The following is a 24,856-nucleotide window of genomic DNA, read 5'->3' on the forward strand; positions in this document are numbered from 1 at the left end:
TATAATGTGTTTCTCCAGATTTACACATTCATCATTGTGAAAAAAAGTTTCAAGTTTACATTTTTTCATTAAAATATTAAGGCTTCAATTTTGTTTATCTATTAGGGGGGAATTAATACTCTTTTTAAATGTACTAAAATGCAAAAGAAGTGTGCAACTATATTTTAATTTCAAACATAGAAAGAAAGTACTAATTCTTTTGCATAGTAGTAGTGTTGATTGACATTTTTTCTAGAAATTCTAGAACAAAAATGCTTTGTGTTAGTAAAAGCACTTTGGTTGTTTATTTCTGTGAGTTTTGCTAAACTGTGTTTGCATATTGAAATGATCTTCTGCTGTCTGTGATTGATTAAAAATCACTTCTCAATTGACATTCAATGGAATTTCAACTGTATCAGATTTGCAAATATTTCTTATATGCATAATATTTTGTCTTTAGAAGTTAGATTAAACGTAAAGGAAAATAATTTGAAACTCAATTAAAAAGCTATTTATTAAAATTAAGAAACATAATTAATGTACCATTAAATTTTTAATTTAAAAATCTGAAAACTGTCAAATTTTATGTCATGTCTAAAAGGCCGTTTCCTCCCCCACACACACACACGCACTTATACACCTATATATCTTCTGAGAGCATTTGGGCTAAAAATATTTAAAAACAGCATATCTTTAAAATTTCTGATAGATAGTCTGGCACGCTGGAGATAGAAATACTTTTTCCGTACAGTGTTGCTATTGCTGACTTTGAAATCATAGAGTTTGTTAATCAAAAATTTGTTTAAGTTTTACAAATTATGAAATACAGTAAAACAAATTTGAAATTTGGGCTTCATGTACTCATATTCGGGTGGACAACTACATTATTCAAAATTTGACGTTTCTGGGTATTGTTGTTTCTTCACGATGCAAGGAAAGATACATACATTCATGCAGATTCTTTGTTATTCAATTTCTTTAAATATAATGCATGGCAATAATATTTGGTGACAACAATTTAAAGTGATTCAATGCAAAATGCCGTTTCGAGACTAATAGCCCTTCTAGACTAGCGTCTCTTTGGGCTAAAAATAATTATTAATAAGAAGTGCAAGCTTAATGTGATGCAGCACTGTATTTGTTTCTGTATTTTTTAGCAGTATTCTTAAATTCCTTGCCAAATTTTTCATAGCATGTTTATCTCCCAACCCTTTTGAGGGGGGTGTAAAAGAATTTGTAGTGTCGTGGAATTCATGATAACTAAATATGATGCAGAAAAAGTTTATCAGTTTACAATGCATAATAATATGAAATACTTTTGGAGCCAAAAGCCAGAGGTCCAGATACACTCTTGACAAATAATAATTCTTTATTTGTTGATATTCATTTAGTTGTTGCGTTAGTAATTCTGATTGATCAGAATTTTAAGTAGACCTAAAATTTTAAAATCAAAACTGGGAAGACTTTTGTATCCTAAATTATGTTTGCACAAATTTTTTTGGACTAGTCAAGACATAAATACAAAAATAATAAATTTCATTTGTCAAATTCAACTCGTGTATTAGTAAATTATTTTCATTGAACTTGTGACAGAATTTTATGAAACAACTTGTGTACTTCTTCTAAATTTCAGTAGATTTGTTCTCTTAATGAAACATCTTTCTGTCTAAAAAAAGTCTAAAATTAAATCAAAGAGCCCTTGAAATTAATTAAAAGATCACGTACAACAGTAGTCCATGCAATCATATAATTAGTGACATTGCTGGGAATGTAACATATCAGTTAATAATAGTAATGATTACTAGGGTAAATATTTTCTATGAATAATACAGTAGATACTGAATATTAAAATTTTAGTGATTCTGAAAATCTCACATGTCTGTATAGTCAAAAAAGTTTGTTTGAAATTATTAAAATATGATTCAAGCATAATTTAAGTGATCAAAACTTTCAAGTGCATTTTTTATTTCCTATTTGTTTTTCACCATCACATTGCTTCTTCTAGAGCAGTGGTTGGCAAACTCGTTAATCAACAGAGCCAATTATCGACAGTTAAATGATTGATATCTCTTTTGAGAGCCATATTTTTAAACCTAAATTATATAGTAAGTATATTGTTATTCATTTGCAGAAAGTACTCTTACACTGGCTTTTACTAAGAACATCATCAATCTAATTAGCATACATTTGCTGAGGTAGGCCCTTTCATGTGTCTTCTTTTGTTCATCCTCTTTGTATGACCAAACCAGCTTAACATACCTTTCTCAATTCTCAACACTACATCTTTTTTCACTCCACAACACTTCCTAAAATTAATAATATTTCTTTTTTTTAAGTCTTAGTTAAACTATATAGGTATGTTGAATAAAATTTCATATTACATTTTATAATGATACTATTTGTTGATAAAATAAATTTGTACATAATCTAAAAACTTAAATCATGATAATAACAAATGAACACTAATGCGAACAGCGGTCTTGCATCTCCTTGAAAAGTTTGTGTAACTCGGGCTTGCATGTTGTTGTTTTTAATTTTAAGCATGATTCCAAGTTCTTATTGATGACTTCTTAATTTACTCTGAATAAGATTCATACTTGAAAATGATTGTTCTCATGAATATGTAGACCTGAATAAGGAAAGAACAGCAAATACTAGTTTTTTCACCCGAGTCAGGTATACTATTCCATGTGTTTAAAAATAAACATATCTTCCTTCTCTAGGTCTTTCAAAGCAAACCACTTGTGCTGTGAACTAAGCTCACAGTTGTTTCTCTCTATTGTTTTTATATCAACTCTAAGACGTTCAAATTTCGAGCTCCATAATTCTGTGTTTTTTAAATCCAGCAATCAATTGGATTTCAAAGTTGTCAGTGTCAATATTAAAGGGAGCAAAATTTGATTTTGTTTACAGTGGTATTAAGAGGCTTTTAACAAAGGCTAACGTCACTTTGTTGTTTCTGAATTCTTGAAATGTGCTGAGAAAAACTTCTCTCATGTATAAAACTGCTGTTTTGAAGTAGCAAATCTCAATATTATAATTGTTTTCTTGGCAATGTTACAATAGGCTTGGAAAGTGAATCAAAGTTTCTCTTTTAAAATCTTGAGAGCAAAAAATACTTTTGTACAATTTATTTTATCTACTGAATAGAAAATAGATAATTTGTTTATTGTAAATAGTAATTATAATGTAAATGTTATTTGTATTGTATTAAATATTAATTGTAAATAGACAATTGATTTCATAAATAACATAATTTCATAAATAACAAATAACTTCTTTTAACATTGAAAAAATTGTTTTCTTTTCCCTGTGGTTTTTTTATTAAGCTGATCATGTCTACCATTAAATAAAATTTTTGGATCCACTGATCATTTGTTAGTTATGGATTATAAAACACTCTTTTCAAAGAGAAATGCTTTAATTGCTGTTAATAAGGACGCAAAACCTTTTTTCTAGCTAAGCAACATACACTGCTGGCCACCGTAAATGCAACACCCTGAAAGAAGCATGCAAATAACATAAAATTTCCAACATGCGTTAGCGGAGGTGAGATATGCAAATGATTAGAATTTCAGTGCAGACGCACATCACACACACCTGCGGCGCCACTTCAAAGTGCTATTTAAGGCTTGGAGTTTTTGACGATTTCAAATTCAGCAATTGTGTTTTTCTTGTGGTTTTTTTCAAAAAAAAATAGGTCAATTATGCCTCATAGTAAACAGCGATCATCGTTTGATCAAGCATCCGAGTTCGACAGAGGAAGGATAGTGGCCTACCGAGAGTGTGGATTATCTTTCAGGGAAATTGGTAGTCGTGTTGCACAAAACCAAACAACTGTAATAAGGATATGTGACCGCTGGATGCAGGAGGGTATGACGAACTGACTTGTTTGATCGCATCCACCTCAGTGCACCACTTCACGGGATGACATGAACATTGTGCGCATGGCAGTGACAGATTGCTCAGTCACATCACGTACCATAGCACAGCACATTCAGTCTGTAACGCATCATCCAGTGTCTGCGTGTACCATTCGACGCCGTTTACAGCAGTGTGGTCTGACCGCAAGACATATACTGCTTTGTCTACCCTTGACGCAGAACCACAGATGTCTCCGCCGCCAATGGTGCAATGAAAGAAAGATGTGGACAGCCAATGGTGAATGAATGAAAGAAAGAATGGAATGAAATTGTCTTTACTGACGAGTCGCGCTTCTGTCTGCAACACATCGATGGTCGGATTCGAGTCTGAAGACACCGGGGAAAGAGGATGCTGAACAGCTGCGTTATGCACCGCCACACTGGTCCTGAACCGGGTATTATGGTTATCGGGTGGTATTGGATATATCTCTCGCACTCCTCTAATACGCATTGCCGGTACTTTAAACAACCAGCGCTACATTTCTGAGGTGTTGGAACCAGTTGTCCTTCCTTATCTTCTGGGCTTGCCCACAGCCATATTTCAACAGGATAATGTGCGACCACACATGGCACACATTGTCCAAGGGTTCTTTGTGAATCGCCAGATTGAATTGCTTCCCTGGCTGGCTCGCTCTCCAGATCTTTCGCCGATAGAAAATATGTGATCCATGGTTGCTGAACAATTGACCCAGATTACATCCCAAGCTGCCACACCAGATCAACTTTGGCAACGTGTGGAAGCTGCTTGGTCTGCTGTACCCCAAGAACACATCCAAAGTCTCTTTGAATCATTGCCAAGGCGTGTGGCAGCGGTGATCTCCAACAATGGCGGCTACTCTGGCTACTGATTCTGGAATGAACCACACTTCACAGAAGTCTATAAATTTAATCATTTGGTACTTGGTCAACATGTTATCTACTAAATAAATTTTGTTGTGATATCTCTTGTCTGTCTTGGTGTTGTAATTTGGGTTGCCAGCAGTGTACTTTTATTATGCAGCGGAAGATCTGCGTACTTATTCTCCATTTGAACTAAAAATTCTTTAAACTGCTGATGATTAAGAGCTTTAGCTATAATGGAGTTTATAATCTTATCACCAATTCCATAACTTGCAAATTTTCTTCTGGAAATGTCTGCACACAAAACGCTTCTTGATGAATGATACAAGGTTAAGTAAATATCTCGTGATGGATTTTTTTTCATTAAAAATAGCAACAAAGCCGTTTTTATGCCAATCATACTTTTTGCCCTGTCTGTTGCAATTGTGACAATTTTACAGAGTGGAATATGATGCTTTTTTGCATCCAGTTACAGCATTTGCTGTATCCTCTTCATATGTTTGACCTTTGAGTGGGAATAATCTTAAAATTTCTTCTTTGGGACCTGTAGATAAAATAAATTGTACAAAAAGTGTCAATTGATATTGATAAACACAAGTAGTGTTATATCATTTATATCACAAGACTTGTCAGCTCTTATTGATAAAGTGAAACCAATTTAAGATCTTTGACTTGCTGGTTGGTTATATTTTAAGACATTTTGACTGTTTTAGCAGACAGCGGCAACTCTTTAAATTTTTTAGAATATCCATTTTGTTATTAAAATCTCAAAATAGCTCTTTGAATGCATTTATAATATAACTTTTTATATATTCACCATCTGAGCAATCTTTTGACTAATCACAAAACTTGCAATATTAACATCATTAAAAGACTGCCTCCAGTAATTAAATACAGAACTTGAATTTTCTTGACTCTTCTGAAGTTCTTCAACCGCTTTCTTCCTTGCATCACCAGCAGGATATTTAGTAATAAATGACATATGTTTATTTGTGAAGTGTCTATCTATATTTGATTTCTTGTTATTAGCCAGATTTTCCTGACAAATAAAACAGGTCAGGCCATTTGAGTTTCCCATAAATGTGAAAGTCTCAGTTCATTCAGTTTGAAATTCACGGTAGATTTTATCTTCCATTTTTCTTTGTAACCATGTTGTTATAAGAAAGAATGAATAGCAAAATGACTGAGGACAAGTCAACAGCAGTTAGGCAAGAAAACAATGGTATCCTGGGACACTAGGAAACAGAAAATTTGCCTTAAACCTATGAATTCATTCACCTCCTTTTAAGTGGTTTTTAAATGAAGCTGGGGGAACCTCTTGCATTAACCACTCCACAACAAGCCTTCTGACTGACTGGCTCACAAAAGTAATAACACTAACACAACTCATGAGTGAATTGCACTTACATTGCAAGTGATATAGGTAGTTGTCTAGAGCAGCGTTTCTCAACTGGATTTACTCCAAGGACCGGTAAAATATTTCGGTACGTTCTCGCGTACCAGTAAGTTTAATAATTCCACCCATTGGAACAATTTTTTCACATAAATAAATCATGAAGACAAAAATAATTTTAAAGCATTTTATTTGTTATAATTTACATATGTACATTCAACTTACTTAAAATATTGCATCAAGAATAAAACTACTAAAACTTGACAAAACTCTATTTTCATGAATATTTTGCGCACCGGCGGTTGAGAATCATTGGTCTAGAGTGCTAACTTTCAGAGGGTGCCAGCTAAGTTATCTTGTAAGAACTAAGCAAAAGTATATTGCTCTAAATTATTAATATGGTTTATTTATATGGATTTTCAACTATGCTTATCGCTTAGGGTGCTGAAAATGTTGGAGCATGCATTGGAGCATTACTTTTATTTTTTAAGTCCCTAAGATACTCTTAATTTTTGCTTTATCGAAATATTGAAATTTTAATAGGAGTATTCTCTTTCATTCTTATGATCATATGTATTTATAAAATTATGAAATTATTATATCTATAGGAATGTGAAAAATAAGTTTTGTGTATTTTTTAATGAAATCTCTAAATTGTGAAATGAAGTTAAATACATTCTGTAAATATCTATGTAGAATCGGTACTTACTGTCTAGGAATATGATGTTCGTAAACTTACTTCCGATGTGGCTGTCTAGGGGCTAATAAACTAGTTCGATTTATGTAAAACTTGAATATTTAATGAAACATTAATAGTTGCTACAAACTACAAAGTAATTATATACGTAGAAGGAAACAGATGAGATTATTTACAAACGAAGAGAAGGAATCGTATTTTATAAGCAAACATCTTTGAATCGCGTCATCGTCTTAATGGCGGAATCGTCTGCCTTCGTCATCGAAAAAGTAAAAGATTTACTCTAACAGCTAGTCGCGTCATCCGATTATAATGAATGATGCCAGCCCACAACTGCTCGTCCATCCTGATGGAATGCGGCCTCGCATTCTCAAAAGCACCTCTGTCTACATCTAGGGATCTGAAAAATAAAATTTAAAAAAAACAAAGAGAAGAGATTTTTAGTTACTATTGATGGAAAAGTCGTCTTAAATGGTTTATTTCAGCCATCTTTTCTCATCATCTTAACATCCTCAGAAATAACGGCGTTAGCTCTTCTTAAATGCTCTTTCAGTGTTCGTTTATCTTTAACAGTCTATCTGAATACATGTATTTTACAAACACGTCTTCCTTTGATGTTGTCTGGAACAATTCATCTTCGTATTTACGTCTTCTTAAATATCTTCCGAATACGTCTTCTGAATGCGTCTTAGATATCTCAAGATCCATCATTCGAATGTGTCTTCTCAAAATCATCTTCTTTAAGCCGTATTTCTTCATACATTTCATCCTTAGACATCATCTTCAGTCTTCTTAAATTAGTTCACGTCTTTAAAATAATAGTCCCAGTCCATTAGTCAAATCGGGAGAAATTTGTCAACCTGGGAAAAAGTTTATAATCAGGAATCATCAAAATTGGTATTTCATTGTCAAAGCCTTTCGGGTTTCTTTCTTTATCTTCTGAATCTGCTTTTTCGATTCTTTTTTCTCACCCACCTTTAATTTCTTTTGTTCCGTCTTTGCTTTCTGTATCAGCGTTGTTGTCATCAGGTTTTCTGATCGACTTCTCGTTTTCAATCTTCTCTTCTTCTTCGGTGGTCTCTGTAGTTTCTTCGTCTCCAGTGCCTTCTTTTGCTTCTCTATTGCAAGGTATTTTACTGAAATTTTTCTAGTAGAATTCACATTTGATTCATCATTTTTAGCAACTGACTCTTTTTCGGAAAAATGATTCTCTTCAGAATCTGCTTCTGCAGTGGCATTTCTCCTTGTTGGCTTCAGAGCTAATTGTATTGTGCTTGAGTTTCCTTTTTGCTCTAATTCATCTTTAATAGCATCATTTTCATTTACAGCAAAATCTGCATCACTCTGGACATCATCAGAATTCACAATCAGGGAATCAATGCCACTTGCTTTGATTGTAGATGAAGTGTCCGGTTTGATCACACTCTGTACTGTAACAGGAACTATACTAACAGGATCAGTTTCTGGTTTTGGAAGTAAAACACCATAGTTAACAACTTTTCCATATCCTTCTTCAGAACCATTTCCATTGCAATGAGCATTTTTATGCTCTTCAGAATAATTCTCAGATTTCTTGTTTTCTGCGATAACGCAAATATTTGATCTAAATGAAGAACCATCAATTTTGAATTCACCTTCAAATCTTCCTATAGGCTTAATTTTCCCATTACCAAACCCCGTTAACTGTAGATCTGTCGACTTAAGTTCAGGAGAACCTATCTTCTTATGTATATCTTCTCGGATTAACGTTACCTGACTACCAGTATCTATTAAAGCATCAATTTGCAAATTACTTGAATTTACAATTTTATGCATTTCTTTCTGACAAGTCTGAGTTATTGGAGTAACAGCTTTGGCATCTTGGATATTTTTAGATGTTTTCGAACAATCTATGGCTTTGTGTCCAAACAAATTGCATTTAAAACACTTAAATCCCTTACTCTTATTGTTACGAAAATTCGACTTATGGCCCAAACTTCCACAATTATAACACCTTGGCTCTTTAATCTTACTAGGTACAGCGCGTGTTTTATTTTGTGTGATAGTACTTGAATAACCCTTATTTTTCGTATCTGGAACGCGAATTTTCTCATAAATTTTGAATTTCTCTTTGAATTCAGAAATAGTTTTACACCCGTACAAAATAATTTTGTTACTACTCTGATCTGGTATCCCATTGATTACATAATCAAGAATTGATGAATCATCAACAGAACCGCGACTGGCTATTTCACGCATGGCAATTAAATATTCGGAAAGTGATTCACCAGGTTTTAAGTGTCGTTTCTGTAACAAATTATGAAGTTGTGCACTGTTTATTTTAGAACCAAATTCAGATAAAAGATTTTCTTTTAATTTGTCCCATGATATGATACCTTTCAAAGACCTAATAAATACTTTAGCAGAACCAGTAAGCAATTTTTTAGCAAACACAATTTTCTGTAATTCTGATAACTTAAATAATTTAAAAGATTCTTCTAAATCACCAATGAAGGATTCAACTGGATATGTCTCAGTGCCATTAAATTCAGAAACAGTTTCTAAGATATCACGAAAATGTAGGGAAATATTGCTAGGCATTATAATGTTTTCATCCACTGAGTTATTTATGGGAGGTGATTCTGACCGAACAGAATTAATACAGTCAAAAGTCGTTAATCCGGACTCATCGGGACTTCGGCGATTCCGGATTATCGATTTTTCCGGATTATAGATCATCAGTTTAAATCTCGTAAGATGGCATGCAGAAATTCTAAAATTAAAAATATGAAACCGTAATTTATGAAATAAAGAACAATTATGATCTAAAGGGTATCAAAATTTACAACAAAAAAAAAAGCTTAATATTTATTTGTTTACTTTATTAAACAATTCTTTCAATGTAAGTTGTTTAAGTTGCTTCGTTTTATGTGATAATACTTTCTCCTTAATTCTATAAACAGACATAATTTCTTGTTCAGTTACAAAGTTCCGCTGTTCAAGTCCCGTTAATTGCTGTGCCGAGAATACCGACTAACTCGTCAATCGAAATTTTTTTCGTTTTCACTAACCTCTCTGTCACATTCTTCGTGTCTTTACCCATTTTTTGGAGCAATTCCACTTTTTATTTGTTGGACATCGAAACATACTTCCGTTTTGTAAATCCTTTGGAAGTTCCAGCATCAGAAATTGTATTTGACGTAATCGAAATTTCAAGTTTACTTTTATAAAATTGCTCTTACAGTCTGCAAAAAATAATAAGCAGGATCCAATTCAAAGATTAAGGAATAACGCAATCATTAACATTAACTGAAATAGATAATTAGATAATTTTAGCTTACACCGTCCGTTATACATTAAACGCGCAGGCGAAAACGTATTCTTCACTTGCGCACACGCATATGCGTAGTAGTCAAGGTCTAACGCGCAAGCGTAAAACGCCTGTGCGCATGTGCCAACGCGGCGCATGCGCAGAAAGTTTTTAGCTTTAATATGTATTAGATGTCCGGATTATAGATCATTCCGGATTATGGGTGTCCGAATTAACGACTGTTGACTGTATCATCATTTTTTATCAGAATAATAAACATTTTCGTTTTCAGATAACTCATCATCGTCATCACTTTCGGATTTTAAAAGCTTAAAATCACAAAGTCTATTCAATATTAAATCACAATTTTTATCAGGATTTGAGTCATAATTAAGATGTAACAAATTACACACAGAAATAAAATCATTTGCAGTAAAAGTTTTAAGTAATTTTTGTTTTGTTTCTTCAATATTAAAATCAGATGGAAAACCGCAAAAGTTACGCAATCTAGCTCTATTTTTTTGATCACCCAAAGTTCCAAACACAATTTGATGTAAAAGTTTAATTGACTTAGTAGGCCCAGTCTTTAAAGAATTTGAAATTCTAGTAATAGAATTTAAGGTAGTCATCTTAATTTACAGTATCATAGAACACTATTCTTAGAAGTAACAATGTGAAAATAATCGAAACAAAACTTACTTATTTTGTAATATTCATAATGCTTCTTCCTAGGCTCATACCGGCCTGAGCGCCCAAATCTGTAGAATCGGTACTTACTGTCTAGGAATATGATGTTTGTAAACTTACTTCCGATGTGGCTGTCTAGGGGCTAATAAACTAGTCCGATTTATGTAAAACTTGAATATTTAATGAAACATGAATAGTTGCTACAAACTACAAAGTAATTACATACATAGAAGGAAACAGATGAGATTATTTACAAATGAAGAGAAGGAATCGTATTTTATAAGCAAACATCTTTGAATCGCGTCATCGTCTTAATGGCGGAATCGTCTGCCTTCGTCATCGAAAAAGTAAAAGATTTACTCTCACAGCTTGTCACGTCATCCGATTATAATGAACGATGCCAACCCACATCTATATATATATAAAACATATATAATCTGTACTGACTTGTTGAAAAGTTCTGCTGTAAAAATATTTTTAAGAAAGCAAAAAGAAAGAATACAATTATTAATCAGTATATTAATATATTCTAAAGTAATATTTAATTTAAACAGGTTGTTTTGCGTTAATAATTTTCTAGATCCATGTTAAAATAATCCACTCAATTAAAGGAAGTAGAAAAAAAAAATTGTTCTCTTCAAAACTTTTTGAATTTTCCAAGTGGATACAATTATCATTCTTTAAAATAACATCAAATAACTGCATAAGCATTACGTCATTTTTTAGATCTTCGTTCAATGCATTATTTAAAAGTGTCAGCAAATGCTATCTGTGTTTACTTTTAACATTTTTAGCTCTAGATTTTATTGAAATTTATTTGTGTTTAAAATATTTTATTTTGTTGAATATACAGGGTGTCTGAGATGAAATGCTATAATTTGAAACTCTTATACCGAACATAATAAACAACCTAGGCAATTTTTTAGGTCAGAGGCTGCAGAAATTGATATTTATAATGGTTCATTAAGTTTATTTTTATTAAATGAAATGTGCTAAAAACTGAAAAGAAAAATTTGGAAAAAACTGAAAAAGGCGACAAATGTTGAAAAAATGCAAATCATGTGTGGTATGCAGAACTATGGTTCCTTATTGCAGTTCAGCTATGTTTCTATGCAGGGTGCCACAGAAACCCTCCTAATGCCTAGAGAATCAAGACGTGGAAAACAGTGATTCTAGAGACACCATCTATTGCTAAGAGGCATGGTGATGGACCATCAAGAACATCAGAGGAGACTGTTAATTGCAATTCAGATGTGTTTAAAAAGTCCTAAGAAATCCTTTTTATGGCATCGCGTGAACTTGATGTCCCAAAATCACCTATTCACGATATACTACACAAGCACCTGAAGCTTCATGCATACAAAGGGCAGTTGTTACATTACGTGAAACCCTATGATAAACCCAAATAAGCAATGATTGCTGAACACGTTCTTCACCTCTAAAAGATCTCAGATGCTAAAGGATACTGGGAGAAAAATCAAGTGTCAATTAGACATCCATCCCCTTTGTCACTCGTGGGGCTTATGTAGAAGCAATGTGATTGAACAAAATTTCAAAATTTGATGTCGGTATTTGTTGTATGAATCTTCTTTATGTATTGAATATATGTTGTATTATAGACATTTCAAATGAGGCAATTTTGTCTCAAATGCCCAGCATGCACCTTATTTAATTCATATGTCAGGCATGAAAGTTTTCCGCGTTTTCGAGCGTTACCCGGGCTGTTTCTGAGATCGATGCAGATCCGTTGAGAAATCGCGACCGACAAATGTGGGGGGGGGTTAATGGAGGACATGCTCTCTCTCTCTTTTCTTTGTAAAAAAACTTTACATCATGCTATCGTATAATATTACACTGGGTTAGCGATCAAACGCGGGCACCCCTTGTTGCGAACTTTTCGAGTTTGCCTGAGCCGAGATCGCGAAATACAGTCAAAAGTCGTTAATCCGGACTCGTCGGGACTTTGGCGATTCCGGATTATAGATCATCAGTTTAAATCTGGTAAGATGGCATGCAGAAATTACAAAATTAAAAATATGAAACCGTAATTTATGAAATAAAGAACAATTATGATCTAAAGGGTATCAAAATTTACAAAAAGAAAAAGCTTAATATTTATTTGTTTACTTTATTAAACATTTCCTTCAATGTAAGTTGCTTCGTTTCATGTGATAATACTTTCTCTTTAATTCTATTAAACAGACATAATTTCTTGTTTAGTTACGAAGTTCCGCTGTTCAAGTCCTGTAATTGCTGTGTTGAGAATACCGACTAATTTGTCAATCGAAATGTTTTCGTTTTCAATAACCTCTGGGTCACTTTCTTCACTATCGGAAGCGAATTATAATGACGAGGAACTTGATTTAAATCATATCAAAGACAGAATGAAATACTACACTTAGTATGGAATTATAAACCAAATAAAATAAAAACATCTGCCCTGAAGATAAGGATAGTGCTGACAGATCAACTTCCAATCCGCGGTGTGAAATTGATAAACAGATTTCGGATCTCAAAACATACTTTCGCTTTGTAGATACAAATTACATATTAGTAAATATATATCCGAAATTGTATTTGACATAATCTTTCTAATCTATCATAATCTAATAATTACGTTTCTGCCCCCCCCCTCTGCCGCAGAGCAGCGTGAAATTGATAAACAGATTTCGGATTTCAAAACACACTTTCGCTTTGTAGTAAATATATATCGGAAATTCTATTTGACATAATCGAAAGTTGAAGCTTACTTTTATAAAATTGCTCTAACAGTCTGCAAAAAATAATAAGCCGGATCCAATTCGAAGATTAAGGAACAACACAATCGGCAACATTAACTGAATTAGATAACTTTAGCTTAGCGTATAACTCCGTTACAATTTAAACGCGCATGCGCACAAACATATTCGCAGCCGTAAGGGTCTTACGCGCTCTCGTAAACGCCTGTGCGCATGCGTGAACGCGACGCATGCGCAGAAAGTTTGTAGCTTTGAGGTCCGGATTATAGATCATTCCGGATTATGGGTGTCCGAATTAACGACTTTTGACTGTACGTTGTTTCACATCAAGGCGAAGTAGGTGGGGCTTATGTGGAAAGGCGGAACTAGATGCGTACGAATATCCATTCAAAGAAGAGCAAGCAACCGTCAAACGAGAGCTGACTTCAATAATTTCAGCGATCGGTGCTGGCGCTATCTGTCGGACATACAGATAACCACTTGCATTCTCCAGTACACAAACTCTATGTAAAAATTTAAGGAATGCTCATAAACTGTACAAAGAAGAGCTAGAGATAGAAAAGGAGGAGCAAGAATCTAAAAAAAAAAGCAATTAAACATTGCAGAAAGTAAAGAAGAAAATAAAAAAAGTATCAATGGATTGTATAAAAGCAGCTGAAAAGAAATTGAGACAAACGGAAATTAGAAAAGTTGGCTGCAAAAGTAGCGAAAAAGAAAAAGCTTTTTCTCTAAAAATTTTTAATCAGGATCGAGTGAGACTCAGACAAAATAGCTATTTTTTGTATTCCTCCTTTAACTATATGTTATTTTGTAACTATATTATCTCACATGACTACTTTTTCTGGTGTTATATAAAGTACTGTTTATTAAGCTAAAAGTGAAGATAATTGAGAGCTATGGTAACAGTTTATATATATTATGTCTAAAACTTGTCATTGCTGAAAATGGGCAGTAATATATAACATAAATATGTATATTAGTGTGTTGTAATGTTGCGTACAGTATTCATGTATCAACTGTTAAATTAAGTTGCATAAAGAGCATCTTAAAGAAGGTTAATTCATTACAATCTCTTGGTGATTTATTGATTTTTTACAAGATAAAATTAATAGCAAAATAGTAAGTACAAGTATTATTTTAGTTTAATTATATGTATATGTTTAATACTTTTTATATTAAAAGGTTGATATTTTATTAAAATATGTTTTTAGGTCGCGCGTGCGCAATTAGTTTTTGTGTAATTTTGTGTCTGTGCGTTGTTCAGCTTTTTTTGCCAACTTGCACTTTCATGCCTGATATGTGCACTTTAATTTTCAGGTATAGGCCTTCCCCTGAACAATTTCCAATTGTAGTTAGCCAAGATTGTGCTCATGAGCCTACTACAAGAGTTATACAGTCCTATGGGGATCAGCTTACACTCATACAAGTAATTTTTCTTTCTGCAATTTTGCATTAAATTTAATATTTGTTGATATTATGTTCATAAAGTTTATTCATAATGTATGCATAATGATGCGGTTGTTTACAATCATTTATTTTACTTTGTTTTTTGGGTTAATTTCCCTAATTTATTATTTTTTTTTAGGTTTTGCAGTGTTGTTTTTTTTTTACTAAGGTTGATGTAATTAATTAAGATTGATATGCATATTGTTTGGGTAGATGCACTTTCTTGAACTTATAGTTCATCCAGTCAATATGGTAGTTTGATGAAGTTGGTTATTACACCATTTGGCATAGGCTTATGTGATTACAGTTGTGTTTTTACAAAATAGCCCCTTAAAGATCATCTGCATGAAAACACATGCCAGGAAACTGGTACTAGAGGAAGAAAAATGTGAGACTGGCAATCAGAAGAGGCCATCTCCCCAATGTACAGCTGATCAGAATTTGGATACAGCTTAGGCAGATGCTCTCAGATGCCGTCACTTGTTCTTCTATTATTGAACACTTTAAATGTAATAATTTTTTAAATGTCTTTTTATGTAAGCTACTAGCCTTTAACACTCTAAATGTAATAATTTTTTTAATGATTTTATATATAAGCTATTAGCTTTTTGCTTCTTTAATGTCAATTTTTAAAATGCTATTTAAATTTTAGCAATATCAGCAAAATAATAAATTTGTCTTTTAAGCTGTTAAAAATAAACTAGGGTTTGTATGGTCCTTAAAAGTCCTTAATTTTGGCCAAAATCAGCAGAGGGTCCTTAATTTTAATCATCTGAAATTACTGTCTGTTTTTACGACTGTCATTTGTGTGGGAATTAGCATTTTGGAGGAATATTTTTGTCGATTCACTGATAAATATGGTTATCTTTTGAATTGGTAAATGGGTTCGTGGGTAAAAATTTGTTCCTATTTGTAATATAATTGGTTGGATACTCGAGTTGGGAAGTATAAGCATATCAAAATTATTTCATTTTTTCCAATGAAGAGCTTTTAAACAACTTTTTGCTTTTGGGGATGTGAATTCTTTTATTAAACGGTTCTAAATTTGATGACTTATCATTATTTTGGTAATTTTAAGATTAGTTTCTATAGAAAATTTGGTGCTTTTTATTTCACTGGCACAGTCAATAAACTCACCAAAAATGATACAACTGACAATACAATGACACCAAATGGAATATCTCACTGGTAACCTTTTACCACCACATTTTCAAAACAAGTCGTGGCCATTTTTTTATTAGTTATGTCTTTTCCTAATATGTCAAAAAAGGATGAAAAACCAACGAAAATTTGGGATTTGCCCAGAACAGAGGAAGAATCTGTCTTAATTCTTTCAAGTGAAAGGCATTTTGCCTAAAATAACTACTTGTGATAATAATCATGAAATTAAATTTTATTTCAGAAATGAAATTCAGTGGCGCAGCAACCTTTCAATTTGCTGCAGTGAAAGAAGTATCCGAACAGCCCTGCGGTTTGAGTCTTCAAAATTGAGTTTCTTCTAGTGTATGAGGTTTATTTATGGTTGGAACGGAGAATTAACTTCAGCTAAATGGTATGAAAATCGGTTAGTTGGAAATCGATCACGGAACAGTTGTGGATTTGAATAAGTAGAGACACGAGGTTTGTGTGGATTCTTTGCTTAAATGTAAATAATGGAAAACAGGAGGACCTGGTATGATTGTTGAAGTGAATAAAAATGTTCACAAAGTGTAAAAATAATGTGGATCTTATTCTACCACAACAGTGGATCTTAGGTGGAGCTTGTCATGAAGCTGTCAAACCTAACCATGAGCAATTAATTATATTAGAAGCAATTAAGGAAATATCGAAAAAAACTGTATTATATTCAGATTTGTGGAAATCATTCTGCACTGAAAAACTAGAAGAGGAAAATTTCAAACATTTTAAAGTTAACTATAAACACAATTTTGTCGATCCAGAAACTGAAGTGCATGTGCAAAAAATAGAATTGGATTATTCAATTATGGCAAAGCTTACAATGGCTATCTGCCTAAAGGGAGGGATGCCTTCGTGGAGGACTTTCTAAGGGAAACTGGCTTGTATACACGTTGCACATGGGGAAAACCACAAAAAATAGAAAGACTATGGGGTAGCGCCAGATGGCGAAATAAGAAACACAGAGGAATGACACGTCATATTTTTCGCTGTCATATTATAAGAAACTTTCCATTTTGGCAACTTATTATACAATATTTTGAATGTGAAAAGTAAACTAGGTGATAAATGCTATAAAGCACAATTTATGAAACAATTCTTAGCAAAAGCAAAATTTCTATGTAATTAATTAAAAATGTCTTCTTTTTAATTTTTTCTTGCAAGAGTTTTTTTCCCTTGTGATTTTCTCAGAATATGCATCAGTTTTCTCTAAAGAATTAATATTACACTTTTCTCCCTATGATTTTCTCCCCCACAATATTTCTGGCTTTTTGCTGTCACAGAATTGGTAGGGATAATTTATCTTTTGGATATTGTAACTTGGAAAGTTTGAAAGTACTTAAAGGCAAGATTTATAGACCCATGATTTTAGAAGATTCCAGAAAAATATGATAAAATGAAAAATGTCTTCATGGTATTAACTTGTAATGGATGTATTACAGAAAGTTTGTAATGAATTTCTTACTCTTCGATGAATTTTTGGAAGAAAAATGAAAGCATAATATTTGAAAGTTTTATTTCTGATACTTGAAGTCTTTTCCTTAACATGTTTGCCTTCCTTTTTTTTTCCTGTACTTTTCATTAGACACAAGCACGGAAAATATCAAAAATGTTTCTAATCTTATCATATGAAAGTCCATAGAAATGAATTTTTCCACTAATAAAGAAATTGAAAATGAACAATTTAAACGATTCATCTTCTATGTCCCTGTGACATCATACACAGGGTTGGCACTAGGCATTTTTCCACCTGATCCAATCTCTGTGGATCCTAAATTCTACTCCCAGTCCCTACTCTAAATTCTAAACATTTTGCCATTTATAGATTTTGTTGCTCAGTGTATCACTAAATTCTAAAAATACGGCCACACTGGCTCTGTAACTGGCCCTTACCATATATCATTTCATATTTTTTTGAATGTTTATATTACTAAAAAAATAAAATTAGCAAATTTTTCTGTACATTCTGAATGCGTTTAATTTTTTTAAAATAACGGAAACCTTTAATTGTGCAAAAATTCTAAAGTGAAGAGGAAAAGAACTGAAGAAAGAAACTGAATACATAACAAGAAAGAAAATTATTCTTAAAAAAATATGTACAATTATTATTACGTAAATTAACTACTCTTTTATAATTCAGCTTTTATGAATAACTTTTCCTTTCCTTACCAGAAGGCAAATCACTTAGTCTTTAAACTGAGGTTTTTTTATTCTAAGAGAGTGTGTTTCTGGTCTCCACGTGCACACTGCATTAGTTCCTTGCCAGCTCTGATAATTTGTAATTATTCAACTTTGTGTTATCCCTGCAGACATTACGATGTTAGAGTTAGTAAGCCAGCTTAGATTAAAATTAAATTTTGTAGTCTTTCATCATTGTTCCACTTTTCTATTTGAATTTGACTGTTCTTGTTTAATTACATTAGCATGAGCTGTAATGGATTTTGCTAGCATAAGAACATGCCTTTATGTTCTTTTTTAGTAAGAGGTTTATTTAAACCTTTATCTGAATTTGTAGTTTTTTCAAACATAGTGGTAATTTGCTTTTGTTTGTCAGGAATTTTGAACTATTTAACTTTTACCAGATCAAGTAAAACCTCATAAGTACAGTGTCGAGAGTATGACAATTTAGGAGATAAATCACACAGAAACTAGTGAGAATATTAGTTTGCATACTGAGACAAATTTCTAATTGTTGGAAAAGATGCTTAAAGAGAAAAATTAGACAAAATGTCTGAGAAGGCTTCAAATTAAAAAGATGCGTAAATATTTTGTTGATTGTGATTGCTACAAAATATAACAACCCAAGCACCTAATTCTGGACATGTGTCTGTTAATGTGTAATTATCATAATATCATTTAAGAATCAATGTCATAAACTACATATATCTGATTCTAACAACAGTTTTCCACCAAAAAACATCCTTAATAAAGTCAGAAAAATATCTTGAAAGCAGTAATTTTAGCATGGGTAGTAGTCACGACCCACATCTATGATTTTCTACTAACGTTTTGGTAGTTTCCTTTGGCCTAGAAACTTGGTGGCCATGAGTCCAAAAAGAGATCAACCTCATTTCATACATCCGTGCAGAATGAAAGATGGTACCAGCAAGATGTAGCTGTAGGTGTGTACAAGGTTAGAAGTCTGAAGGAGCGATGTCAGGGCTATATGGTGTGGCAAATGATCCCATTTTAGTCTTTACAGAGCATCTAGTGAATGCAGACACATGTGGTCTTGCATTATTTTGATGGAGCATTATCTTTTTGTGTTGCAACTCAGTTCAACGTTTTTCTGAGGTTTTTATCTTTTTGCAGATAGTCTTTGTGGATACCATGGCTATCCCACTGAATACAAAGCATGATCTTTTTGTTAAATTGTGCTTTTTGATGCTGCTGATGGGCTCACCGGCTGCAGACTAACCCCATTTTCAGCCTGTGTTGAAGTAAATCTATTTTTCATCACAAGTGACAATCCGGTCCAGAATTTTGGCTTTGCAGATTAGTGCAGGCCCGAATTCGTCTGTCCTTATCCTCTTGAGTCAGCTCATGCGGCATCCAGCAATTGAACTTTTAAGTCAAGTTTATGCAATGTATAGCTCAACTAATGGACATGGCACTAATATCTAACTCCTTAGCAAGCTCTTGAGTGGTTGCATACTGATCTCCTTCCAGTATTCTTGCAGGTGGGCCTCCTGCTTCTTGAATGTCATAGTCCTTCTTTTTGAACTTTCAGTATGAGACCTTCACAGTGTCATATGATACAACATTAGTACCACATGATTTTATTTTCAAATTTTTATGTTTAGTAATAATGCAACCTATTTACGGATCTATTTTATTCTTCGGATGGTATTACAAAAGTGAAGTTAAGAAATAGGTAATATTTTTAATTGAATTTTTTCAGTTTTAGACCCTTAATTTTTTTTCATTAATGAATGGTCATTAAAAGTACACTTTGCACACAAAAAAAGGACAGTTCTATATCTCCCATTCTACTGGACTGATTGCTGAAATTTAACCTGTGTTTTCCATGTCTCGAAAGCTTAGGATATATATTAGATTCATATATAATATTGTTCTAACATAGGTATTTTGACCCAAAATCGAACTTTTTCTGAAATAACATACCAATTTTTTCTATATTTCCATTCTATGACTCAAATTGTGCCAAAGTGCCAAGTTTTGTAAAAATTGTACGAGTAGTTTTTAAAAAAATAGCTCTCAAAATTTTTGCTCCATGTTAATTGAATTTGGTACATATTTATTAATATATCTTTTTATTATTATTAAATTTAGTTGATTCTCCCTTTCACATTTTGAAATTTAGGTTCATTCCAAATAAAATTTGCCCATTTTTTATGATTTATTTTTAAACAAGTTTCATAAATTTTTCAAAAAAAGTTTTGAATTATAGCCTATTAAATATTTGCAACCATCTTAAAGTAGGTGTATTTCTAAGCATACCTGAAAAAATTAGAATTTTTTATTCAAAATTTCCTAAGATATACGTGAATTTACATATTCACTCATTTTGAAATTTGGCATATTTGTTATAACTGATAATGCCAAGTAGGGTTTACACACTTTGTTAAAATTATTTGAAAGTGTGAACGATTACCTTTTTTCCCCACTCGTGTACAACGAAAAAAGAGAAAGGAAAATAGGTTGCTAACCACGAGAATTATTCTTGGCGCAAACTGAAAAAAGAAATGCACAAAGATAAATTTCTTAATTTCTCCATAAATTTCTGACCAAAAATTACAAAATTTAATATCTAGGCATAATTTGAGTCGTTGAATTGAAATATGGAAAAAAAATGGTATTTTATTTCAGAAAAAGTCCGATTTTGTGTCAAAATACCTATGTTAAAACAATGATATGTATAAATCTAATACAGTCGAAAGTCGTTAATCCGGACTCGTCAGGACTTCGGCGATTCCGGATTATAGATCATCAGTTTAAATCTGGTAGGATGGCATGCAGAAATTACAAAATTAAAAATATGAAACCATAATTTATGAAATAAAGAACAATTATGATCTAAAGGGTATCAAAATTTACAAAAAGAAAAAGCTTAATATTTATTTGTTTACTTTATTAAACATTTCTTTCAATGTAAGTTGTTTAAGTTGCTTCGTTTCATGTGATAATACTTTTTCTTTAATTCTATTAAACAGACATAATTTCTTGTTTAGTTAAAAAGTTCCGCTGTTCAAGTCCTATAATTGCAATGTCAAGAATACCGACTAATTTGTCAATCGAAATTTTTTCGTTTTCAATAACCTCTGTTACTTTATTCACTATCGGAAGCGAATTATAATGACGAGGAACTTGTTTTAAATCATATCAAAGACGGAGTACATCGAGATGAAATACTACATTTAGTAAGGAATTATAAGCCAAATAAAATAAAAACACTCTGCCCTGAAGATAACGATAGTGCTGACAGATCAACTTCCAATTCATTGCGCGCCGCAGCATTCCCCCCGCCGAGCAGTGTGAAATCGATAAACAGATTTTGGATTTCGAAACATACTTTCGCTTTAGATCCTTTACATATTAGCAAATATATATCGGAAATTCTATTTGATATAATCGAAAGTTCAAGCTTACTTTTATAAAATTGCTCTAACAGTCTGCAAAAAAATAATAAGCCGGATCCAATTTGAAGATTAAGGAACAACGCAATCTGCAACATTAACTGAATTAGATAATTTTAGCTTAGCTTATACCGACCGTTATACATTAAATGCGCATGCGTAAACATTTTATGCGCTCAGGCATATTCGCAGCCGTAAAGGTCTTATACGTACACATAAACGCCTATGCGCAGAAAGTTTGTAGCTTTGAGGTCCGGATTATAGATCATTCCGGATTATGGGTGTCCGCAGGGTTCGTACGGTTCTTAAAAGTCCTTAATTTTTTCAAAAATGATTTTTGGTCCTTAAAAGTCCTTAATTTTGGCCAAAATGAATAAACGGTCCTTAATTTTGCTCATTTGACATTTCTTATCATTTCTAATGATTGCCATTCTAAGTGTGAATTACGATTTCTCATGAGTATGGAATTAAAATTACACAGCTCTTAACCAATCTGTTGGCGGATTTGCGTTGCAAACGATTAAAAAAAACAATTAGCTACCCGAACGAAAGTATCGGTGTCTGATTGGCTATTCACGCAATCTTTTGAAACAGGTGTTATCCATAAATTTAGGCAGACTGTGACGAAAGCGTGAAGCCGGAAGTTCTTTAAGAGGCGAAAGTGATGATGAAGGTGCTCGAGAAAAAAAGGGGGGAGATTCTGAAAATATTTGCCAAAATTAGAGCAATCCCAACCTGGAAGGCCACAACCTTTCCAACGCCAATAGGAACGAGATGCCTGGAAAGTGCATTTTCAATAAACTGTGGCTTCATCAAGCTGACTACAAAGACTGGATATTGATTGATGGCAATCCTTTAATGTGGTCTTTGTCTGAAATAAATTGAAATTTCTAGAATGGGAGAGTCAGCGCTGAAAATTCACATGAAAATTAAGTTTCGTTTTATCATTTCAATTTGTTTTTACACGGTTTTACTTAGCTTAATTTCTGTGTTTGTTTCAATTAAGCCATACATTAATTTTTTATCACCTTCTACAGAGTTTATTCTCTTGCACATACTATATGTATGGGATATCAGGATTATGAGTTTATTTCTGCAGAGGGTCTGTTATCGATTTCACGGGAAATCTGTTGGCTCCATTTCGATTTTAGGTCGCCAAGGGCAAATTCGGTAACGCTAGCTGAGAAAAAGTGAAGTTCGGAAATACGTTTTGAAGCTTCAATAGACAATTAAATATTTGGTTTAAACCTATGTTGTTGATAGTACTGCATAATTTTTGCTAATGGTGATACGATTATTAGTTGAAAATAACTAATTAAAAATTTTTTAATATTTTTAAAGCTGAAAACAACTAATTGAAACTAATTTTCCTGAATTAACTAGATGCAAAATTAACTTTCATGAATTACTAAAGTTATTGGGTAGAAGTTTAACTGAAAATATACATTCCGTATTATATATATATATATTTATACAGTACAAAGTCCGAGGTCTGGACTCGTCGGGACTTCGGCGATCCCAGATTTGAGATTTTTCCGGATATTAGATCGTTTTAAATCTACTAAGATGGCACGTAGAAATTATAAAATTGAAAATATGAAATCATGATTTATGAAATAATGAAGCACTTATGATTTAAAGGGTATCAAAATTTACAAAAGAAAAGAGCTTAATATTTATATGTTTACTTTATTAAACATTTCTTTCAATGTGAGTTGTTTGATTTGTTTTCTCTGCTAATACTTTAGACTAATATTATAAACATATAATTTCTTGTTCAGTTATTAAGTTCCATTGTTCAAGTCCTGTAATTGCTGTGTCGAGAATTCCGAATAACTTGTCAATCAAAATTTTTTCTCGTTCAGTAACCTCTCTGTTACTTTCTTCACTATCGGTAGCTGTATTTTCTGGATTTAGAACCATACTACAGATTTCGCCCTCCGTTAATTGACTGATGATCGGGCATTGTCATCGCAATGAAAAACTTCTGTTTAACTTCGCTAAATTCTGCCGCCTGGTGCGGCCATGCGAGCTCTGGCGCTGGTTCTGGCTTTATGTGAATAACAAATCAGTTATTCTTAATTTAAATAGCACTAAATATAATCATTTGTCCTATGAGTATCATTAACAAAATCTATTTTTAGCATAAGGAAAAAAATTTCTGCTAAATCTCCCCTTGTCAACATTTTAGTGCATTAAACTTAAATCTGTAATCGGATAATACTCTGTTATTTGGCGTCGCTGCATGATTCATCACTCAAGTTGTCATCCGTTGATAAACATGCGGTGATGAAAGCAAAATACAATAAATTATGATTCGCGATTTCGGCATCAAGGATATAAAATATTAGTTGGTGTAAAATTAACAAATCTTTCGGTTTGAGATTATGCCAGGAAGATGCGCAACTATGGAGTGAAGTTACTAATCACACAAATTTATGCTAAAATAATTATTTCTTCAATAATGAGATATTTTATTTAGCGCCAAACTGAGATTAAGAATCGGGATTTCCGGCATGTTTTTTTATGATGAGGAAAAAAATCTAATGCGCAATTGGTTGGTGGTGGCTTTGAGGTCCGGATTTTAGATCATTCCAGATATTAGATGTCCGGATCTCGGACTTTGTACTGTATATATATATATATATATATATATACACATCTTTCAAAATATAACTTACCAGTATGGATTCACTCTTTTAAAATAATTCTACTTTAATTAAACTTAGGAGATAATATAATCAATTAATCAATATTGTTTAGGAAATAAATTATATATTTATATATATATAGTAAAAAATGTATATTTTCACTATTCAAGTATTTACTGTGACAAGTATTCTTATCTTGTCACATGAACAGGCCTCTGTGGAAAGGGGCTTCTCTGTAAATAAAGCAGTTGAAATTGAAAATTTAAGTGACTCATCATACATTTTTCAACGCACAGTATTTGATTACATAAAATTTTCTGGAGGTGTTCTTAATATCGAAATTAATAAAGAAATGAGATCAGCAGCAGCTTCTGCAAGAAGTGGAGTTCATTATTTAGAAGTTCGGTATTTAGAAGAACAAAAATCTTTAACTAAATCTG

At 32.6% G+C, this 24,856-nt stretch overlaps 1 protein-coding gene across 2 annotated transcripts in view; it reads left to right on the top strand.

Annotated features, from left to right (window-relative positions):
* Mgat1 (alpha-1,3-mannosyl-glycoprotein 2-beta-N-acetylglucosaminyltransferase) overlaps positions 1-24,856 on the top strand; it is a 74,123-nt gene that overhangs the window by 16,378 nt on the left and 32,889 nt on the right. For both annotated transcript variants that reach the window (XM_085818694.1, XM_085818693.1), the window contains exon 5: positions 14,864-14,972. In XM_085818694.1, coding sequence (XP_085674820.1) covers positions 14,864-14,972 — 109 coding nt within the window. The remainder of the gene's footprint in view (positions 1-14,863; positions 14,973-24,856) is intronic.

Source organism: Stegodyphus dumicola, chromosome 6, assembly GCF_044657685.1.
Source record: "Stegodyphus dumicola isolate Sdum_Otavi_A_Nest chromosome 6, ASM4465768v1".
In the NCBI taxonomy this organism is placed as follows: domain Eukaryota; kingdom Metazoa; phylum Arthropoda; class Arachnida; order Araneae; family Eresidae; genus Stegodyphus; species Stegodyphus dumicola.